Source organism: Mixophyes fleayi, chromosome 4, assembly GCF_038048845.1.
Source record: "Mixophyes fleayi isolate aMixFle1 chromosome 4, aMixFle1.hap1, whole genome shotgun sequence".
Lineage (NCBI taxonomy): Eukaryota > Metazoa > Chordata > Amphibia > Anura > Limnodynastidae > Mixophyes > Mixophyes fleayi.
Genome location: NC_134405.1, coordinates 37462875 through 37486628, shown reverse-complemented (window position 1 = coordinate 37486628; position 23754 = coordinate 37462875). Strand labels below are relative to the sequence as shown.

General features: G+C 34.5%; 1 protein-coding gene and 1 pseudogene across 1 annotated transcript in view; both read right to left on the bottom strand.

Moving 5' to 3' along the window:
* Positions 1-567: 567 nt before the first annotated feature.
* Positions 568-6081, bottom strand: LOC142150621 (uncharacterized; annotated as a pseudogene).
* Positions 6082-7034: 953 nt separating this feature from the next.
* The window catches only part of LOC142150620 (uncharacterized), a 173763-nt gene continuing 157043 nt past the window's right edge, over positions 7035-23754 (bottom strand). The window contains 2 exon segments of the mRNA XM_075205820.1: positions 7035-8279; positions 8881-8884. Of these exon segments, the coding sequence (XP_075061921.1) occupies positions 7445-8279; positions 8881-8884 (839 nt within the window). The 3' untranslated portion in view covers positions 7035-7444.

The following is a 23754-nucleotide window of genomic DNA, read 5'->3' as shown; positions in this document are numbered from 1 at the left end:
ATTAACCATCACCTTACTTATAGCAGCTCCTATGTCATCATTAAATGCCCTTGTGGGTTACTATACATAAACTGAACGGCCACTAAAATAATGAATTGCCAATCAGAAATCAAGTATCATGGCAGCATTGAGAGATAAAATCTTGGAACAACTAGTGGCCAGGCATTTCTTATCATTTGAACATATGATTCTGGAACTATACTGTATGCCAATTGATCCTATTAAGAGACCAACATAAGAAGGAAATTGGGAAAAATGTTGCTTAAATGATAAAGCCATTGGATTGTGTATTTATAAACTCTCCATCCTAAAGAATGTTCAGCTGGGTCTTAATTGTCTTTTGCCTAACAATTATGTTTTCTTATATTATTGCTCCTATTATATTTATATCATTGTGTTATTATATTTTACACTTATAGGTAATCCTATGCTTAGTAGCCTGTGGATACTTATTTTAGTTAAATACATTTATTTCAATTAATTCTTCATATAAGTCATTTATTTATTGTATTCTCATTAAGTTTAACTTTGTTTATATATTGGATGTAGTGTGTACATTTTGGAAGATTAGCAACGTTTGCCTCTAGGGCATTTACTACAGAAAATTACTTGGACATGAATCTTTTGATGTGATACAAGATGTGACTTAATAGCAAAATACTTGTTATATTCAGAGCAATTAAATGGTTTCTCTCCTTTGTGAACTGTCTGATGTCTGCCAAGTTTTGACTTTTTGGTAAAACTCTTGCTATTTTCAGAGCATTTAAATTCAGTCTCCCCTGTGTGCATCCTTTGATTTTTTACAAGATGTGACTTCCAGCTGAAACATTTGCTGCATTCAGAGCTTTAAATGTTTTTTCCCCTGTGTGAGTCTTATGATGTGTTACAAGATGTGACTTGCAGCTAAAACACTTGGTACATTCAGAGCATTTAAATGGTTTCTCCCCTGTGTGAGTCTTATGATGAGTTACAAGATGTGACTTGAGGGTAAAACACTTGCTACATTCAGAGCATTTAAATGGTTTTTCCCCTATGTGAGTCTTATTATGTGTTACAAGTTGTGACTTGCAGCTAAAACACTTGGTACATTCAGTGCATTTAAATGGTTTCTCCCCTGTGTGAATCTTATAATGTCTTACAAGATTTGACTTTAGGGTAAAACACTTGCTACATTCAGAGCATTTAAATGGTTTCTCTCCTGTGTGAATCCTCTGATGTCTAACAACATCTGACATTTGGATAAAAGATTTGCTACATTCAGAGCATTTAAATGGTTTCTCCCCTGTGTGAGTCTTATGATGTGTTACAAGATGTAACTTGAGGGTAAAACACTTGCTACATTCAGAGCATTTAAATAATTTTTCCCCTATATGAGTCTTATAATGTGTTACAAGATGTGACTTGCTGCTAAAACACTTGCAACATTCAGAGCATTTAAATGGTTTCTCCCCTGTGTGAATCCTCTGATGTGTAACAAGAGTTGACTTTCGGGTAAAACATTTGCTACATTCAGAGCATTTAAATAACTTCTCTTCTATATGAATCCCTTGATGTTTTACAAGATCTGACTTGAGGGTAAAACACTGGATACATTCACAGAATAGATTGTGTTTCTGTCCTGCAAAATTCATCATATGTTTGATGAGTAACAACTTAGTTGAGATGGTTTCTCTTATTCAGAAAATGAAAGTTGCTTGTGGGAATTTTCTAGAGTTGAAGAATAATTAATGCATGTAGTCTACTTTAGTTGTTAGTTATTAGTGGGAATCAACATGGATTTGTGAGGGATAGGTCATGTCAAACTAATTTAATTAGTTTCTATGAGGAAGTTAGTGGGAACTTAGACCAGGGCAGGACAGTAGATGTGGTCTACTTAGATTTTGCAAAGGCCTTTGATATAGTGCCACACAAGAGGTTGGTTTACAAAATAAGGGAACTGGGTCTAGGAATCAAAATTTGTACTTGGATCGAAAACTGGTTAGAGAATAGGGAACAGAGAGTTGTGATAAATGGAACATTTTCTAATTGGTCAAAAGTCTTAAGTGGAGTACCTCAAGGTTCCGTGCTGGGACCACTCCTTTTTATTATATTTATTAATGACCTTGGTGATGGTTTAGAGAGTAAAGTTTCTATTTTTGCAGATGACACTAAATTCTGTAAGATAATAAAATCAGAGCAAGATGTAGCTTCTCTACAGAGGGACTTAAATAAACTGGAGGATTGGGCGGCCAAATGGAATATGAGATTTAACACAGATAAATGTAAGGTTATGCATTCAGGGATCAAAAACAAGAATGCAATCTATAAATTAAATGGAATTAATTTAGGAGAATCTATAATGGAAAAGGATTTGGGAGTGCTCGTAGACAGTAGACTTAGCAATAGTGCTCAATGTCAAGCAGCAGCTGCAAGGGCAAACAAAGTATTGGCATGCATAAAAAGGGGCATAGATGCAAGGGAAGACAGTGTAATTTTGCCAGTGTATAAATCATTGGTAAGACCTCATCTTGAATATGCAGTACAGTTCTGGGCACCACTCTATAAAAAAGATAATTTGGAACTAGAAAGGGTTCAGAGAAGGGCGACAAAATTGATAAAGGGTATGGAGTCATTAAGTTATGAGGAAAGGTTAGCCAGTTTAGGCATGTTTACTTTAGAAAAGAGGCGTCTAAGGGGAGATGATTACTATGTACAAATACATTAGGGGTCAATACAGAGAGCTTTCATGGGAACTTTTTACCCCAAGGACTATACACAGGACACGTGGTCATCCCCTAAGGTTAGAGGAGAGGAAATTTCACAACCAGCAAAGGAAGGGGTTCTTTACAGTAAGGGCAGTCAAGATATGGAATTCATTGCCAGAGAAGGTTGTGATGGCAGATTTAATAGATATGTTTAAGAAAGGGTTAGACAAATTTTTAGCGAAAAGGTGTATCCAGGGATACGACCGTTAATTTAAAATGAAGGATAGTAGTGGATATAGGGTAAAAATAGGACTGCAATATTGAGTCTGGGGGGATTTTCACAATTGAAACAGATTGGCGGTTGCTTACTCTGGATTAATTTCAAACATAAGTGCAGGATCGCAGGAGATCCAAAATAGGTTGAACTTGATGGACTGGTGTCCTTTTTCAACCTCATCAACTATGTTACTATGTTACTATGTAGATCAAGACTAAAGGCTTATACATACACATACACAAGATACAAAATATGTGATCTGTCCGCACAGGTGAAAATAGACTCCCTAACTACTCACTACTATTAAAGCAATTTACATATTTAGTTGCAGGTGATGCCCTCATGAAGAATATACAACTAAAGTAAACTAAAGAGGAAAAACAGAGGCACTCTGGAGTAATGAATATATACAATTAGCCAATTATGTGGCAGCAATTCAAATGTGGATTCTACCAAGTAGCAGAAATGTGTACCTAAGAAGTGGCCACTAATTGTGTGCATATATATATATATATATATATACATATATATATATATTTATTTATAGTATAATAGCCACAATAAATATATTATCATGTATGCAATGGTTGGCTCATGAAATTATTTGGCCTTAATGTTAACTAATTGTACAACCAAAGTTGTTTATTGTGCAATATGATGTAGCACATGCCCTTGTGTTTCTAACTCCCATTGTCCTATAGATTGTAAGCTTGCGAGCAGGGTTCTCTTACCTCTCTGTCTGTATGTATTACCCAGTATTGTCTTATTAATGTTTGTTCCCAATTGTAAAGCGCTACGGAATTTGCTGGCGCTATATAAATAAATGTTGATCATGATCATGATGAAGTGCCAATATCCACTGGCACCAAGGGTCCACTGTGTCCTATAGTGCACCAGGAAAAAATATAAATAAACCCCCCCACTCTTTCAAACCACAGGCTGGCACACCTGGCATCTTCTTCATCTGGTTTTGTCAAAAAAATTAGGTTGACACAATACTAACTCATTAAGAGCTCCTGCAGCGAATGAAGTCCTTGCGGACATACAGTCATATTTATAACTGGGGGATTTCCCACGACCAGAACGCAAGCCCTGATTGGAAGTATTTGACAGCAGTGGGAGAAATACAAAGGAGTGTATTTTATTACTGTGAGATATAGATTTTGAAGCTGTGAATGTAATTTGAAATAAAAACACAGGGGAATGCGGAAACATAGAGATATCAGTGCACTTGTGTGGCCACCATTATAATGATAACAATAATAACCGGTCTTTAGTTATTCAGTCTACAAGCAGGAGAGTGCTGTCTGATTTGGATTAACCTGCACTGTTTTACTATTTTGTATACTTTTATGTGCTACTAGTTTAAAAGAGTGTGAAGGATTTTTTATTAATAACCTGATACACAAATTGCCCCCCATAGATCTATTTAATAACATGGTGGGAAAAGCAAGGATACGCTGAAACTCATAGAAAATCTATATCAGCTGTTAGCAGCCTAGTGCCATTAAACAAACAAATGTGATCATCTGATTGGCTGCTGGGGATACAGCTGCCACTGTTCTGCTTGCACCATTTTACAAAATACTACATTGTACTCTTAATAGATGGAGGTAAAACAGCACTAGAAAGGTATGAGGGAAAGAATAAGAAGGAATAACAGGGACCAATAGGAGCACTTCTAGTGTGATCCAGGGCAGTGTGCAGTGTCCCTGTATTCAGTACCCATAGCTCTGTCTGTTATAGAAGGGATCCCAGTACTGAGAAGAGCTGTGGGAATTGTACTGGATAGAGAGATCTTTCTCCTACTGCATGAGCATGAGCAGAACAGCAGTATATTACAGAGATCAGGAAGGGTGAACCTATCGTTATTGGCGGTTATATATTTAGGTCTAGTTCATAACATATGAGAGAAATATCCCCTTGTCAGATCTCTCCAATCTTCTCTGACATTTAACAAGAGTTAGATTTTTCCCGTAATTTCTCAACTTCAAAAAAAAAAACTTGCTTCCCCTTTGTATGGATATTATGGTTATAAAAAAAGTTAACTTAATTATGAAACACATATTACATTGAGTAACTCGGAGTGACTGTTGAGTTATTAGTGTTATCTTTTGAGCAAAATATTTGCTGCATTCAGAGCATTAAATGGTTTTCTCCTATGTGAGTCCTCTGATGTCCAACGACACTTAAGGGCAAAACACTTACTACATTTACAGCATTTAAATGGTTTCTCTCCTGTGTGAATCTTATGATCTGCTAAAAGATAAGACTCAATGGCAAAATGCTTGCTACATTCAGAGCAAGTAAATGGTTTCTCTCGTGTATGAATTCTGTGATGTTTTACAAGACCTGACTTTTGGGCAAACACTTGCTACATTGATTTATGTATCATTGATTTGTCGTGTATATATATATATATATATATATATATATATATATATATTGCCTCCTTTTTCTTTCATTTATAAACTTGCCTGATGAAGGGGCCTCTGTGCTCTGAAAGCTAGCAAATATAAAAAATGTATTTTGGTTAGCCAATAAAGGTATCACTCCTATAATACTTTTGTCTTTTTTGACAAAAAAAAGTATTTAACATCACGTAAATTTGTGGACAATAAATTTAATTTGGAAAAAAGTTTAGATTTGTTTCTACAGATCGTTCTTATTTTAGAGATGTAAATCATTTCATCTGGATGTCCTTCAATGTCCAACGCTCTGCTACCACAATAGGGTCAAACATGGCATCAGTATTTATGAAAATTTTTCTGTTTCAGTTTGAAGAACGTCTTTCAATTTGCCTTCGCTTCACAAATATTGATATTTTGTCACTATATAGATTATCTTTTCATGATCGGGGAGGGTGATGAACTTTTGTTAAATTGTTTCTTACATTTTTTGAATGGCTATAATAGTCAAATCAAATTTACTATGGAGTAACATAATCCTTCATACCCTACCTCTATGTCAGATTAATAGGTCAGGCTTGTTAATAAGATGTCCCAATGTTTTTATAGTTTGCCTCTGATGGACTTCCATAGGTTCAAAAAATTCCTATACATTCTTTTTCTTGTCATCCTGTTGTTTTCTTGGATATACTTCTCTGGCTTCTCTGTTCATCTAAGCAGTTTTGTCTGAGTTGGAAAAATTTGCCCCTGGGTAATCCCTTGAGAATGGCAGGAATAGGTGAACTACTGTGATGTAATAGACTGTTAGCCGGTGTATTGCAATTTATTAAGAAAATCCACAGACCATAATTTGATATTAAATACATTTAGGCACTACCCTCCACCTCCTAAAGAAGGTCTTCCTCTATAGCAATTCTTAAGAGTCACACAAATCGTCAGAAATGATATTTAAAGTCACAAACAGATGACAGATATGGGATATAGATTTATTCAGTATAGTTACAATGCACGTGAGAAATGTGATCATTACAGCAATTAAAATCGATAGACAATAGATACTATGGCCAAAAAAAAAGAAACCACATAAAATAATATAAAGATGGTTGTACAACATTCAGTAACAGAGCCTGCCACTATATAAGCTATCAACAAAAATTGGAACCTTTTGACAAATGATACTGGCTTGAAAAAAAATAATTCTGAGCATCCTTTGATATGGTACAAAAGAGATTGCAGTGTGAGGGACCTTTTGGTACTGAATGACCCAGTACAAAAATACAGCAGTCATCCATCCTTTACCCCTCCACTTAGACTTTGTGGCATTAGGACTGATGCTTGTCAACAATATGCAAGTAGGTACAAACTTCAACCTTACACATTTGGGTAAAAATAATAAAATTAACCATCACCTTACTTATAGCAGCTCCTATGTCATCATTGAATGCCCTTGTGGGTTACTATACATGGGTAATACTGAATGCCCACTAAAATAATTAATTGCCAATCAGAAATCTAGTATCATGGCAGCATTGAGAGATAAAATCTTGGAACAACCAGTGGCCTGACATTTCTTATCATTTGAACATATGATTCTGGAACTACACTGTATGCCAATTGATCGTATTAAGAGAACAGCCCAAGGAGGAAACCGGGAAAAATGTTGCTTAAATGATAAAGCCATTGGATTATGTATTTATAAACTCTCCATCCTAAAGTCCTGAATGTTCAGCTGGGTCTTACATGTCTTTTGGCTAACACTTATGTTTTCATATATTATTGCTCCTATTATGCTTACATCATTGTGTTATTATATTTTACACTTATAGGTAATCTTATGCTTACTAGCCTGTGGACACTTAATTTTGTTAAATATATTTATTTAAAATAATTCTTCATATAAGTCACTTATTTATTGTATTCTCATAAGATTAACATTCTTTATGTATTGGATGTAGTGTGTACATATTGGAAGATTAGTATTTTTTCCCTCCATGGTATTTACTACAGAAAATTACTGGGACATGAATCTTCTGATGTGATACAAGATGTGGCTTATCAGCAAAACACTTGTTACATTAAGAGCAATTAAATGATTTATCTCCTGTGTGAATCCTCTGATGTGTTACAAGTTCTGACTTTTGGGTAAAACACTTGCTACATTCAGAGCATTTAAATGGTTTCTCCCCTGTGTGAGTCTTATGATGTGTTACAAGATGTGACTTCAGGGTAAAACACTTGCTACATTCAGAGCATTTAAATAGTTTCTCCCCTGTGTGCGTCTTATGATGTGTTACAAGATGTGACTTAAGGGTAAAACACTTGCTGCATTCAGAGCATTTAAATGGTTTCTCTCCTGTGTGAATTTTATGATGTCTAACAAGTTCTGCAGTTTGGGTAAAACACTTGCTACATTCAGAGCATTTAAATGGTTTCTCCCCTGTGTGAATCCTAACATGTCTTACAAGATGTGACTTTTGGGTAAAGTGCTTGCTACATTCAGAGCACTTAAATGGTTTTTCCCCTGTGTGAATCATTTGATGTTCTATAAGCTCTGGTTTTCTGGTAAAACATTTGCTACATTCAGAGCATTTAAATGGTTTCTCCCCAGTGTGAATCCTCAGATGTGTAACAAGAGTTGACTTTCGGGTAAAACATTTGCTACATTCAGAGCATTTAAATAACTTCTGTTCTATGTGAATCCTTTGATGTTTTACAAGATCTGACTTTCGGGTAAAACACTTGCTACATTCATAGCATTTAAATGGTTTCTCCCCAGTGTGATTCCTCTGATGTGTAACAAGAGTGAACTTTCGGGTAAAACACTTGTTACAGTCAGAGCATTTAAATGGTTTCTCCCCTGTGTGAATCCTCTGATGTGTAACAAGAGTTGACTTTCGGGTAAAACATTTGCTACATTCAGAACATTTAAATAACTTCTCTTCTATATGAATCCCTTGATGTTTTACAAGATCTGACTTGAGGGTAAAACACTGGATACATTCACAGAATAGATTGTGTTTCTGTCCTGCAAAATTCATCATATGTTTGATGAGTAACAACTTAGTTGAGATGGTTTCTCTTATTCAGAAAATGAAAATTGCTTGTGGGAATTTTGTAGAGTTGAAGAATAATTAATGCATGTAGTCTACTTTAGTTGTTAGTGAGATTTTTCTTTGGAATTCTTAGATGTTCAGAGATCAATGTCCTCTTCTGAGACATCTTCTGTTTATTCTGGGAATCCTGCTCGTTAATTCACCTGTAATAAAAGTTATGATAATGTTAACAATGTAATGATTATCTGTTTGCTGTGTGAATCTGCTTTCACAGTAGCAGTGTTATGTTGAATAAGGAATACAACGTATATTTATATAAACTAACAAATATATACCAGTCCTTGATCATTGTTTTTTGTTTTTCTGTGTATGTTCCCATTTTGCTGGGAACCTATTGCTAATGAAATGTGCAGTAAATAGAACTCTCTCCTCCTGCAGCATAATCTATTATACATTACTCACCTCCTGCACTGACCAGAGGGGTGAGCTACGGTAAAACAACAATGTGAACCCCGATAACATTTTAAACGGCATGGGAATAACGATGGCTAAAAGGCCTACAGTAATAAAATGCCTAATAAACATATGCCAGACATGCAGTTTGTCTGGAGCTTGAAATCTTCGTGCACTGTCCAATCCAAATGGCCTAAACACTTACAGTATGATATGACTTCATTTACTATGGACACACTGAAAATGGCGGTTTTAAAGTGGCAGTATCCAGACCACACGCCTTTATTCTATTACAGAGGCGTAGGCTCCGGGTATTTCCGCTTTAAAACTGGCATTTTCAGGCGTTTAGGCCACTCGGATTGGACAGTGCACGGTAAAGGTAAGTAGGCATTTTATTACTGTATGCCTTATAGCCATCATTATTCCTATGTCGTTTAAAATGTTGTTGGGGTTCACATTGTGGTGGTAATGAGTACCGCAGGACCATAGACGGGTAACAACTGCTACCAATCCTGGCACAACTTTTTTCAGCTGATGCACCAGTATGTTGGCGTTTTCACTACACACTTCATGGAAATGTGAATATAGAGAACACCTTCCTGTCACTTTGTTCAGTGTGAGGGGTACAGAGCAAACAGCAACATCACAACATGGTGGCTGCAGTGCATGAACCAGGACTATTAACATGAGCTATCAGCTTGATTCAGCTGGTTTTAAGGGCATATAATAATACCTATTTAAGATGCATTTGTAGGTTTGATGTTTGGGTTTACAGAAAAGAGTAACAAAAACATAATAAAAAAAATGGCTAGAAAAATAAATTATAAAATATATAAGCTACACACATGATCCCATACTGAAAAATGTATTTATAGAAAGAAGTTGTAGAGTACAAACTTCATAGCAGTGTAACGTTATAATTATATTTATTATTCTGGTATATTGCAATACTATAGGTATAAACATTCTGATGGCAGGACATTTTAAGACAAGAACTCATCCCACATCCATATCAAGTCTATATATATAGAAACATTTATGTATGTATCAATATCTTCTTAGACATAATATAATTACCTTAACTGTAGATTTCCTCTTCAGTCTATTTCCCTCCTGCACCTTCTTACTGGTTCCACCCTCTAAATCTCCAGCCACCAATTCAGGCATCAACTAACTGAAAATAGCCTAATACCACCTATTTATAGTCATTTCTCCCCATCTCTCTTCTGTAGTTACCAGGATGACCAAAAGATATTCTCAGACTCTTTGTCTTAAGGTGAAATTTAAATTAAGGTCTCATAAAGTCCATATGTTTTCTTTCACCAGAGCAGCTTCTTATGTAAACCTCCTTGACTTGTAAATGAGGTATAAACATTCCTAAGGTCACTTACAACAAAGGAAATTTCTAATGAGACCTGAATCTTGAATTCAAATTAGATCACATCCTGTTATGTCAACACATGGATCTTTTGTTTAGGATTCACCTATTCTTTAGACAGATGGAGGTTCAATCCTTCCAGCTCGCCAGCCACCAACTCAACCATCAACTAACTAACACTAGCCTGATACAGCCTATTTATACTCATTAATTCCACATATTTCTTCAGTATCTCCTGTGATGATGAAAAGGTATTCTCATACTGTTTGTCTCCGGGTGAAATTTAAATTAAAATCTAATTTTATTCCTAAAAATTGTTTAATTGGAGCAGCTTCTCATGTAAACCTCATTAATTTGTAAATGAGATGTAAACATTACTTAATACAAAGGAATATGCTAATTAGACACTGGCAGGTGGAAAATCTTCCATTCTTAATAAATTACAACAGTCTCTGACATTCTGTTATGTCAACAAATGGATCTTTTGTTTACGATTCACCTCTAGTCTAGGCAGACAATGTGAGCAGAAATACCTGTTTTAAATATCAGCAGTAACTATGATTTCAAAATAAATACAAATAATTCTCATAAAAACTCATCCTCCTTCTTGTACCTCCTCATCCAGCCAAATACAGATCAACACAATCAGATAAAGAACACAGAGGGAGATAGTATGGTAAAAACACCAGCATTAATACTACATACCCACAGTAAATCAAAATACTTATCTGTACACCCACACAAGACAAAACATTGGGAAATATTTGCACCCAGCAGATAATGGACTTACTACCTACTATCTATTAATGAAGCAATTTACATATTATATTATTGTAATGTTATAGGAGGAATATTCTCTTGCTAAAGAGAGATCACTGTTTTCTTATATGTATTATAAATGCACAGTCTTTTTTAGTGTTGTCTATAAATGTCTAATTGTAGGCTTTCATTCTTTTTCTGTATGTATAGACACACGCACAATGCCACTTGTCTATACATAGACACATGCCACACTGCCACATTACATGTTCTATGTATAGGTGTAAGTACACAGTACTACTTTTTTCTTTAAGAGACGAGGACAGGTTTAGGGTTTGAGTTTAGGGTATATCAGGAAAAGGAACAAAATGATAGAAAAGATAAATGACAGAAATGTATTATAAAATAAATGTATATATGTGTCTGGCAGTGTATGTGTGAGTGTTTCTCTCAGTCTGAGTTCATCATTTCTATATAAAAAATAAAAAAATGCTAAACTGCTGCACAGAGTAATTTTTAACACACTCCAATACTTTAAAAGAGCTACACAACTAGATACACCTTTGTATATGCTAACAAAACAAAACCAAAAGAGTTCCCTTATTTCCTACAGAAGACAGCTGAAACAAGAAACAGTTGAATACTATTATCACTTTGCATACACTATTAGTATATTATCACAATATATCTATCCTTAATTTATAAAGGATATAATGGGAACTGAAACAGTGAGAATGTGATCACGTTTCCAAAAAAATCCTTTACATTCCTTGAATTAATCATTGTTCAAAAATACCATACATTAAATATTAAAACGACATCTAGAACACAATAGCTCCAAAGGTTTGTGTATCTATCAGTACATTTGTATGTGAAATACAATTACCTTATTCTGGAGATTTCTCCTTCTACCTCTTTCCTGCTCATTCTTACTGTTCCATCCTTCCAGCTCTCCAGTCACCAACTCACTAACTCTATCCTGATACAGCCTATTTATAGTCATTCCTCCCCATCTCTCTTCTATAGTTTCCAGGATGATGAAAGACTCTTTGTCTTAATGTAACATTTACATTAGGCGTTCATAAAATTCTGTCATCAGAGCAGCATCTCGTGTTAACCTCCTTGACTTGTAAATGAGGTATAAACATTGTTAACGTCACTTATTACAAAGGAAAATTCTGATTATACCTTCACAGGTGGTAAAACCATCTATTCTAATTAGATCATAGCATTCTCGGACATCCTGTTATGTCAACAAAAGGATCTTTTATTTAGGTTACACATATTGTCTAGGCAGAGAGTGTGAGCAGAAAGACCTGTCCTAAATATCAACAGTAACTCTGATATCCAAATTATTCACTATTTAAAATAAACATGTATATAAAACCTCCCCAAGTCAAAGCTACTGCTACCTTACAAAATTTGTAATGATTTCAAATATCAAATATTGAATGCTCATAAAATATAATATAATAATACAAATAATGCTCAATATAAAGCCTCAGATATTTATTCGATTACATCCTTGTCCAGCCAAGGACAGAGATACAAAATCAGATAAAGCACACAAAGTGAGAGCACTAATTGTATTGGTAAAAACACCAAGGTATATAAAGCAGGATTAATAATGCATACATAGATCAAAACTACAGGCTTATTTGTACACCCATACAACATATAATTATGTTATATACAGTAAATATTGGACTCCCTTCCTACTCCCTGCTATTTAAGCAATTTACATATTTAATTGTAGGTGATACCATCATAAACAAAATAGGCAACAGGCAAACTACGTGGGAAAAAAAAGAGGCTCTTTGGAGTAATGCAAATATCTAATCAGCCAATCATGTGGCAGCAATTCAAAAGTGGATCCTACCATATATATATATATATATATATATATATATATATATATATATATATATATATATATATATAATCTATTTATTTCTAGAATAACTACCACACCAAATGTATTATCATGCATGTAATGGTTGGCTCATAAAACTATTTGGCCTTAATGTTAAGTAATTGTGCAATAAAACTTGTTTTTTAAGATTATGGGACAACTAAATCATTCCTATCCTTAAATTTATGGCTCATACAATTTATTTGAAAATCTAGGAATAGTCATCAATATATTTAGAAATATTTTATAAATGTATGTTTATATGTATTATGGTTCATAAATATCTGACTACACTGCCAACAATAGGATGAAGTAGATACATATAATATACAGTGTATTATCAGGATATTTAAAGTTCAAGACATGTAAAACCAGCTTAATTTTGCAATACGATATTTACAATTAAATATATAAAAATATAGAATATAAAATTCACAGTTGTATACCTTAATAATTATAATTCTGTTAGCAACAATTATATAGTTAGTATTGTAATCTAAGGCAAAACCACATCCTAGATTTATAATAATACAATATTTATAACATAATGTCTACAAACATTTGTGTATGTATTAATACAATTGTATACAAAATATAATTACCTTACTCTGTGGATTTCTCCTTCTAACTCTTTCCCTCCTGATTATTCTTACTGTTCCATCCTTCCAGCTCTCCAGCCACCAACTCAACCATCCACTAACTGACACTAGCCTGATACAGCCTATTTATACTCATTCCTCCCCATCTTTCTTCAGTAGTTCCTGTGATGATGAAAAGGTATTCTCAGGCTGTTTGTGTCCAGGTGAAAATTGAATTAAAATCGAATTACATTCTTAAAATTTGTTTCATCAGAGCAGCTTCTCCTATAGACCTCATTGACTTGTAAATGAGATATAAACTTTCTTACTACAAAGGAAAATGCTAATTAGACCTTTCCAGGTGGAAATTCTTCCATTCTTATTAGATTACAGCAGTCTCTGCTATCCTGTTATGTCAACAAATTGATCTTTTGTCTAGGATTCACCTCTAGTCTAGACAAACAATGTGAGCACTGTTTTAAATATCAGCAGTAACTATGATTTCAAAATAAATACAAAGATTAAAATTTATATTCCGTGTCCCTCCTCGTACATATCAACAAAATCAGATAAAGAACACTGAGGGAGAAAGTATGATAAAACACAAAGGTATAAAAAGCAGGAATAATACTACATATTTAAATCACAAGACTTATCTGTGCAACCACACAAGACAAAACACTGTGTAATATCCACACACAGGAGATAATGGACTCACTGCCTACTATATATTAATGAAGCAACTTACATATAATAATATTATAAGAGGAATATTCTCTTACTAAAGAGAGATCACTGTTATCTTATCTGTATTATAAATGCACAGTCCTTCTTCTCACGTTCTCTATTAGGGGCATATTCAATTAGGATTTGAGCCGCGATTACGCCTGGCTGCACGGGTCCCGATACTGCAGCATCAAGGATGTTGGTGTACCATAATGACACTTTACATGCGCAGCCGCGCATAATCGCGGGCGCAAATCCTAATTGAATATGCCCCTAAATGTCTAATTCTAGGTTTCCATTCTTTTTCTGTATGTTTAGACACATGCACAGTATTGAATTTAAATAAGACAACAGTTCATGAGTGTTAACTAGAGGTGAGTGAAGTACTGAAGGGGCAATGTGGACAGAGGTACGTGTTTCAGGAAGGGTGAAGAAAGATGTAGTTCTGAAGATAATGCCATGAAATGAAAGCAAAAAAAATAATTTGGCAAACATTGGTATTTAGGAGGAAAATAGCAAGAAATGCAGGAATTATAGGAATTACTTAGTTGTAATTATGACCCAGTCATTGACCATTGTTTTCATTTTTGTATATGTTCCCATATTGCTGGGACCTTTTGCCAATGAAATCTGCAGTTTATTAAACGCTATGGTCCATCTGCACATAGTATTACTTATTAACTTAATATACAGGGTTTATTGTCCATAGAAAGAATACTAAACTAATGAAAATAGTAATAATTTGAAGGAGCTGCACACCTATATATACCTTTATATATACTAACAAAGCAAAAACACTAATGGTGCCCTAACATCCTATAGAAGACAGCTAAACAGTTTGTTAATATCAAATATCATTGTAATTATATATATTTCATTTATACTAATAAAACAAGAAAAAGATGTAATACTGTTATCACTTAGTGTACATTAGTTATATGCTTTCACAGTATATCTAGCCTGATTTATAAAGGATCAAATTGTCACTCAAACAGTGAGGATGTGATCACTTTTGCATAAGTTACTGAACATGGTAACACTGTTACCCAATTCCCAGCCTCTTTATATATTGTCAGTAGCATTCTGGTTGTTTAATATGTAACTTGGGTAATGACAGAAGAGTGTACGCCCTATAAATATATATAATCAGATACATGATTGTTTTATACATAGATAGAGGATTAGTCTATATCCATTGCAGACTGTATACCTTCCTTTACAATATATTTTCAGTGAATCATCGACACCACAGTACCAATAGAAAAAAAAAATATAATATATATATATATATATATATATATATATATCCTTATACATTATCTATGCCTGTCTTGTCTGCTGTTCAATGAAACCTGTCTTGATAAAGGTCTGGATGGGATGTAAGACCGAAACTTTGACTATAATATAAAGGAACTGGATTGATAATAAAGAATAATCTACCTGTTTTAAATGGTGAAAGCCCTCTCTATTTTTTGAACATGTGCTAGCTACTATAGAAATGGGAGCTATTGTGGAGCACCCCAAAGAGAATTTACTTGAAAATGTGAGTGCAGTTTTTTTCCAATAATTATATATATGCAAGTGTAATCTTCAATACAAATAGTGCACATATATATATTTTGTATGTGGTGAGTGCAGTGAATCTATGTCTTGTTTTGCAAAGAAAATAAGAAAATCCTAGCTCTCTTGCACCCCATTTCTAGTTCTTTACATTTATTGATCCCAACTTCTGTTAAGTGAGTCCCTAGTTTTCCTATGGCTGCTATTGCTTCGGGAGGATTTGCCTTTAAAATCTGCATGCAGGTAAGTTTCGACCCAGATAACAAATCATATTAGTACTGACCAGAAGGGGAAGATTGGAGTGACTTGGTCACTTGGTAACTTGGTGAGTTGGTAACATATATTGCATTATGCAGATCTAACTGTTACATTGCAATAATAACAATATAAACATTGCTAAGGCGGAACATTTTAAAATAAGACCTCATTCCACATTCAAATCAAGACAATATCTACAAACATTTGTGTATGTATCAATATATTCTTAGACATATTATAATTACCTTACACTCTAGAGTTCTCCTTCAATCTATTTCACTCCTGCTAATTCTTTCTGTTCCAGCCTTCCAGTTCTCCACCCACCAACTCAACCATCAACTAACTAACAATAACCTGATACAGACTATATATAATCATTCCTCCCCATCTCTCTTTAATAGTTCCCAGGATGATCAAAAGATATTTTCAGTCTGTTGGTTTCTATGTGAAATTTAAATTAGAGTCTCACACATTTTCTTTCATCAGAACAAATTCTCTTGTAAAACTTGTTAACTTGTAAATGAGATATAAACATGCCTAATGTCACTTACTACAAAAGAAAATTCTAGTTAGGCCTTGGCAGGTGGTAAAATCTTCCATTCTAATTAGATCATATAATTCTCCTGTTATGTCAACAAATGGATCTTCTGTTTAGGATTCACCTATTGTTTAGCCAGACAGAAGGTAAAGATGGCCTTACCCAAACGATCTTACAATCTGTTACACACATGATACCACAATACTAATAACAGAAATATATAAATATATATAGATACACAGATTTATATTTTTAAAGTTATTATATATACCTGCATATGGAGATAACATCTCAATGTTGTTGCCCATTTTTGTGTTTGTTTTCTTGCTTTGTCATTGGCATATGTTTGGATATAGAAGCTTTTGAGGAGAATGAAACCAGCAAAGTTATTCCTTCTGAGACTTTTCACAACAATACAGGCACTATTAAATCTAAACATATTTATAGTAACTTACTAAAATGAAAGAAAACAGTTGGATTTACATTTTCATGCAGCCACTCTATCAGCCTATTATAAAGCTAAACAAATACCCAGAGTCTGGTAACCAGACCACTATAGACAGTACAATCCCAGATTTCTGTAGTAAATGTTGTGTAAATTTAAATAAATGCTCCATGTATTTGATCCATCTGGTCATTGAAGAGGCAAAGTAGATGGATGGTAGATGTTAGAAATTAAGTCACCAATATTAATTTTCACACTTACATTGTATTGAATGATCGGTTTAAGAAGGTGTCTGATCAGGTAAATAAATATGGAGAAGAGCCTATCTCATTTATGATAGTCAAACTCCAAAAAGCTTCTTTAGACTCTAATGAAAATAGAGTATAACCTTGGCTTTGTTTGGGATAAACTTACTAGACCCCATAGACCCAACTTCCAGGTGCCTTTTCCAGGAAACTAGCTCTAATGATGGGGAAAGCACCCCTATTTCCAGAATGGATACTGCACATTGCTCCTCTTCAAACGGTTTATCATGTTTAGAAGTGAATTGTACTAGTGCAAAAGGCAGAGAAAAAGGAAAAGACACCACTGAGTGGGGTTCAACGTACAAGGTCACAAAAGCCACAGATGGGTGTCAGCAAACCGCAATTTACAATCTTTCTAAAAGGACACCGTCTATAACTGAAGACAGCATCTTACAGAAATGTTTTGTTCCTTCCTTTATTCAGTCAGAGGTGGCTACTGAAATTGATCTATATAAAATGCAATGAAATCTTAAGCTAAAAGATCATTTTAAGAATGCTGTAACCACTAATAAACTAATGGCACGTTTGATTGTATAAACAAAGTCCAGCTACAAGGGCGCTAAAATCATAACTGTCCAATTTCTGAGAGAATGCCCATAAAGAATTGGCTAATGATAAGGATATTATAATTTAGCCAGTGGATAAAGAAGGAGCTAGAGTGATAATGGACTACTCATACAATCGCAATTAAGTCCCACAGCAACTCTTTGATTTTGATGCATATGTACAATTGGATGATGATTACACTTTAAAGTTTAAAGCCTGGATTGATGATGAGATGATCTATTTAGGCTTCCCCAATTGTGGGCTGGATATCAATACAAAACACCTTTTGCTTCCCAATTAGTCCAGTGCTATATACTGTACCCAAGATCCATGGGAATGCTACACCCCCTCCCCAACCTCTGGGAGGAAATCTATTATCTGCAATGGGGCAATTTTCTCTACCGGTAGCTTAATACATGGATAATTACCTCCAATATTGTGTAGACTTATTCATGATTCAACATCATTAATTATTTTGGTCTAAGACTTTGTATCTCCAGGAGACAATTGTTTTCTTGTCACTATAAATGTCAGGAACTTATACACCTGCATTCCACATGGTGAAGGCGCAGCTGCTATAACATATACAAAAATAAATATAAACAAAAAAAACAATGTTCATTGTCTTAATATTTAAACAAAGATAATTGCTGACTTGTGGATTCTTCTTCTTGTTATAACCATGAAAGTTTTTTTATTGAGTTTTTCGGTTTTTACAGGGTAAATAAAGCAAAATCAGAAAGCAAGCAAACAAGCAGGAAAGGAGGAAGGGAAGACAAAAAAGGGGAGAATTAATAACATGCAATTTTACAAGCACATCAGAAACATGGAAAATGTATGCATGCATTATACAGTAATACAGTTACAAGGTAGCGGAGGAAGATAGCGAGTCTAAGTGTTCCGTGTAATAATTCTTACAGTTGACCCATTTGATCAGGTGAGAGGAAGGAGAAGTGGAATACCAGAACCCAAGAGTTTCCATATTACAGCTATTTTGGATTTTAGCTAGTACCACAGAAATAGGTGGGTGGTGGGAGATTTCCTATGTTGGGGAATTGCGGCTCTAGTAGCATTAAGAATATGGCCACCACATAATGGTTATGACTGGGGAGGTTAATGATGGAAGAGGGCTACCTCCAGGGAGAGAGTGATAATGCAACATTCACAACCTTATTTATCAATACAAAAATCTCCGACCGCAGGAGCAGAATTCATGGACAACTCTAGGACATATGAAAGAGGCTCCTGACCTCACCACAATTCCCCAAATAAAATTTCAATTCAGTAGGCATAAATCTGTGCAGTCTCTCAGGAATCAAATACAATCTATGGAAAGGCTTAAAGAGGATTTCAGAGTGAGTGACTCATTTTGACTGTCTCTTTCAATGTCCTTTTCAAACATAACTACATCATTTACAAGGCTTTCTTTATTTACAGTCCTATAGGACATTACACAGACCTTTAGTCTTCTCACTTGGTGGTAAAATGCAATGACTGCATAACCAGCAGAATTTTGCTGTAAGCCTGCATTAATTCTCTTTGAAGCTGTAACATAATTGGCTGCATTTGAACATTAGTTTAGCCAAAAATATTGCTAACTCCACTGTTTAAGGGACACGTGTGATCTTTGAAGACAGTTCATTTAGGCCTAAATAACAATCCTGTAGAGGTGACTATAATGTTTTAGAAGATCAATGTCATTTTTATTGGGATATCTTTTTTTCCAACTTTATACGGTTAAATCCCCAGTGACTAATACCCATAAAACAGGGGGGAATTCAAATAGCCGCGAATTGTCTTGCGGGCATTCCAGAGATACTTTGCAGTGTATATTGTTACAAAAATATATGCTTAATTTTTCCTCGTGACCCATAGAGGTGCGAGGAAAATTGAGCTGTTCTGAGGAACCTCATGGCAATTGAATTCCCTCCTTAGAGTAGGCATAAATTATTAAATTGATAATTCTTCAAAAGTCACGATTAAGTGTTACAGCTAAAGTTGTAGCCCAAGTAGAGACTAGGGGGGATATTTATCAAGGGGCGGTTTGCCATCATTTTTTAAAGCGTCAATTTTATTAAAGACAAAACCCGATGGGCTTTACCTTTGAACAACTTTTCTTCTCCTCTTCCCACACCTTACACTGTTGTGTCCTTCAGAATAGTCTTTATACCTTTATCTACAGAGACCTGCAAAATGGGCCATCGGCCCATCATTGATGATGGGCAGGTTCCTGTACAAGACACAGCTAGAATTAGGAACATAACATAATAGACAATACAGTACCATTTTATATAGCAGGAAAAGTCCTTAGCACTTATAGATGGATTTTGAGTGAGATTTGAAAAACTTTACAATAGGCAATTATGTAACCTGCTGCTGTAAAAAGAGTCTGTGGGCTCTTTAAAAAGAAAACTAAATTAAAAAAGGAACAGAGCTGGAAACTAATTGCCAATGACCATAGATGAGTTCATGAAATGGTTGAAAAACATTCAATGTATTAAAATACCAGTCAGCTAAAAACAATGCAATATGATAATGTTATATCCTTTATAGAATTATTATAGCACATAGATACGTAGAAATGCCTGACATGACTTTATGATACAAAAATCTATAGATCAAATGGTCCAATATTGCAGGTAAAACTGTATCATAGAGTCCAATAAGGATTACAGGAGCACATAAATTAATTAGTGGATTCCATAAAACTCGTCCAATCTGTATATTATATTTGCTGTTTAACTGACGAACTGACCGTCTCAGTAATTAATCTTTCTGTGTCATATTTCCGCCAATAGCACAGTTACTGATTGAATTAAATGAATCCTACATTAATCTTAATTGAATATGTTTTTCAAACACAATGTATGAAAGTAAAGTGAATCAATCAATAAACCCACTTCAGTAGGTACATGGATATCCGTGATAAAAGTATGTCTATCTTTATAGAAGTAGGCTACAGTCCGATAGTGTCAAACCCATTTTTTCTACTCCCACTGGTCTCCAATCAAAGCGCACTAAGAACAGCTTGAGTCCGACAAACAGATATTCAACCGTCCGGGTGTTTGCTGATATTCAGCATGCACGCTGAAGACACTCTCCTCCCACAATCTTTAGCAACGTGTGTTCGAGAGGATCAGCCGGCATCCAAATCTTGCTGTCACAGAAAGGGAACTGTAGCAGACAGTGGCAGGACAAAATAGGATGATTCCTAGTTTGAAAAGATTTTATATGGACTTGCATATATTAAAAAAAATCCTATACATTCTTTTTCTTGTCTTCCTGTTGTTTGCTTTGATATACTTCTCTGGCTCAAAAGGCTATTTTGATATTATGATTACTGTATCCCCTTTGTTTCAATCTGTTTTCTAAACTTCTTCTTTCTTATGTTACAACTCTGTTTATCTGAGCAGTTTTGTCTGAGTTGGAAAAATGTGCCTTTGGGTAATCCCTTGGGAACGGCAGGAAAATGTGAACTACTGTGATGTAATAGACTGTTAGTCAGTGTGTGTTTGCGATATAAGTCGGTTTCTACTTTTCTTTCTTCTCCAACTCTTATTTGCAGGTCTAGGTAATTGACCTTGTATTTGCTAATTTCACTCATAAGCCTCAAATTAAGTGTATCCACATGGTCTAATGTTTTGTGAATTCTTCATTCTCTTCAGTGAAAGCAGTTTCATTTTCCAATCACCCGAAGTACAGGTTGGCAGGTTGGAAAGCAGCACCCATTGCCTTATTTTGGGTCTAGAATATTTTTTGTTATTATAAATTCAAGGACTTCAGTCAAAGTTTATTGAATTCCTCAATTTGTCCCATTTTTATAAAATATTGTGTCTCCAGGATTCAACATCACATGTGGCTTACCAGATAGCTTTATCCATATGGAGATCATTAAGTCTCCTTAGTACATCTGCTATATCCTGTATACAGGAGGGTAAGCTGGCAACATATTCTATTAATTGTATATCTTTAAATTAATTTGCCTGTTCCAGTAGGCTTTCTATCCTTGATATAATTGGACTGCCCATGGTGTTTTGCTATTTTTGTGAATAATTGGAAGGATGTAAAAAATAAAGGTATCTTCAGATCATCAACTTTTAGAAAGTTATATTCTGATATCTGATATCTATGGTTCCTTTTTAGAAGGCTTCTAAAATTATTCTTTCATATAGTTCTTTAAAGTTGCTGATGGGATTCAGGATTAATTATTTATAACAGTCTTCATCTCTCAGTTGTCTAAAGGCCTTATTTTTTTTTTTACTCTTCCTGTGGCCACATCACAATATTTCTGCTTTTCTCAAATTGTTTAATTGCACATTATTCAATTCTTGAATATCCTTGATTACATTTCCTTCCATTCTTGTCAAACTTACTATCCTTGTCCTTTTATCTGAGTTAATTTTCAATTGGTCTACATATTTTTTCGATCATAATAACAAAGGTTTCAATTTGTGGACAATAGATTTCATTTGGAAAAAAGTTTAGATTTGTTTCTACAGATAGTTCTCGTTTTAGAGATGTGAATCATTTCGACTGGATGTCCTTCAATGTCCAACGCTCTGCTACCACAATAGGTTCAAACATGGCATCAGTATCTGTGAACATTTTTCTGTTTCACTTTAAAGAACGTCTTTCAATTTGCCTTTGCTACACAAATATTGATTTTTTTATTGCCATATCTTTTCATGATCGGGGAGCGTGATGAACTTTTGTTATTACTATTTTTTAAACTTTTTGAATAGCTAGAATAGTCAAATGAAATTTACTATGAGAGAGTAGCATAATCCTTCATACCCTACCGGGATGTATTGCAATTTATTAAGAAAATCCACAAACCATAATTTGATATCAAATACATTCAGGCATCACCCTCCATCTCCTAAAGAAGGTCTTCTCCTATAACAATTCTTAAGAGTCACACAAATCAACAGTACTGATAATTAAAGTCACAAACAGATGACAGATATGGGATATAGATTTATTCCGTATTGTTACAATGCACATGAGATTCAAAAGGGGATCATTACAGCAATTAAAATGGGTAGACAATAGCTATCATGGCCAAAGAAGAAGAAACCACATAAAATAACATAAAGATGGCTGTACAACATTCATTAGCAGAGCATGCCACTTTATACAAGCTATCATTAAAAATGCAAAGCTTTTGATCAGTGATTCTGGCTTGAAAATATTTTTTTATGAGCATTCTTTGATATGATACAAAAGAGATTGTAATGTGAGGGACCTTTTGGTATTGAATGACCCAGTACAAACATACAGCAGTCATCCATCCTTTACCCCTCCACTTAGACTTTGTGGCATTAGGACTGATGCTTGTCAACAATATGCTAGTAGGAACACACTTCAACCTTACACATTTGGGTAAAAATATGAAAATTAACCATCACCTTACTTATAGCAGCTCCTATGTCATCATTAAATGCCCTTGTGGGTTACTATACATAAACTGAACGGCCACTAAAATAATGAATTGCCAATCAGAAATCAAGTATCATGGCAGCATTGAGAGATAAAATCTTGGAACAACTAGTGGCCAGGCATTTCTTATCATTTGAACATATGATTCTGGAACTATACTGTATGCCAATTGATCCTATTAAGAGACCAACATAAGAAGGAAATTGGGAAAAATGTTGCTTAAATGATAAAGCCATTGGATTATGTATTTATAAACTCTCCATCCTAAAGAATGTTCAGCTGGGTCTTAATTGTCTTTTGCCTAACAATTATGTTTTCTTATATTATTGCTCCTATTATATTTATATCATTGTGTTATTATATTTTACACTTATAGGTAATCCTATGCTTAGTAGCCTGTGGATACTTATTTTAGTTAAATACATTTATTTCAAT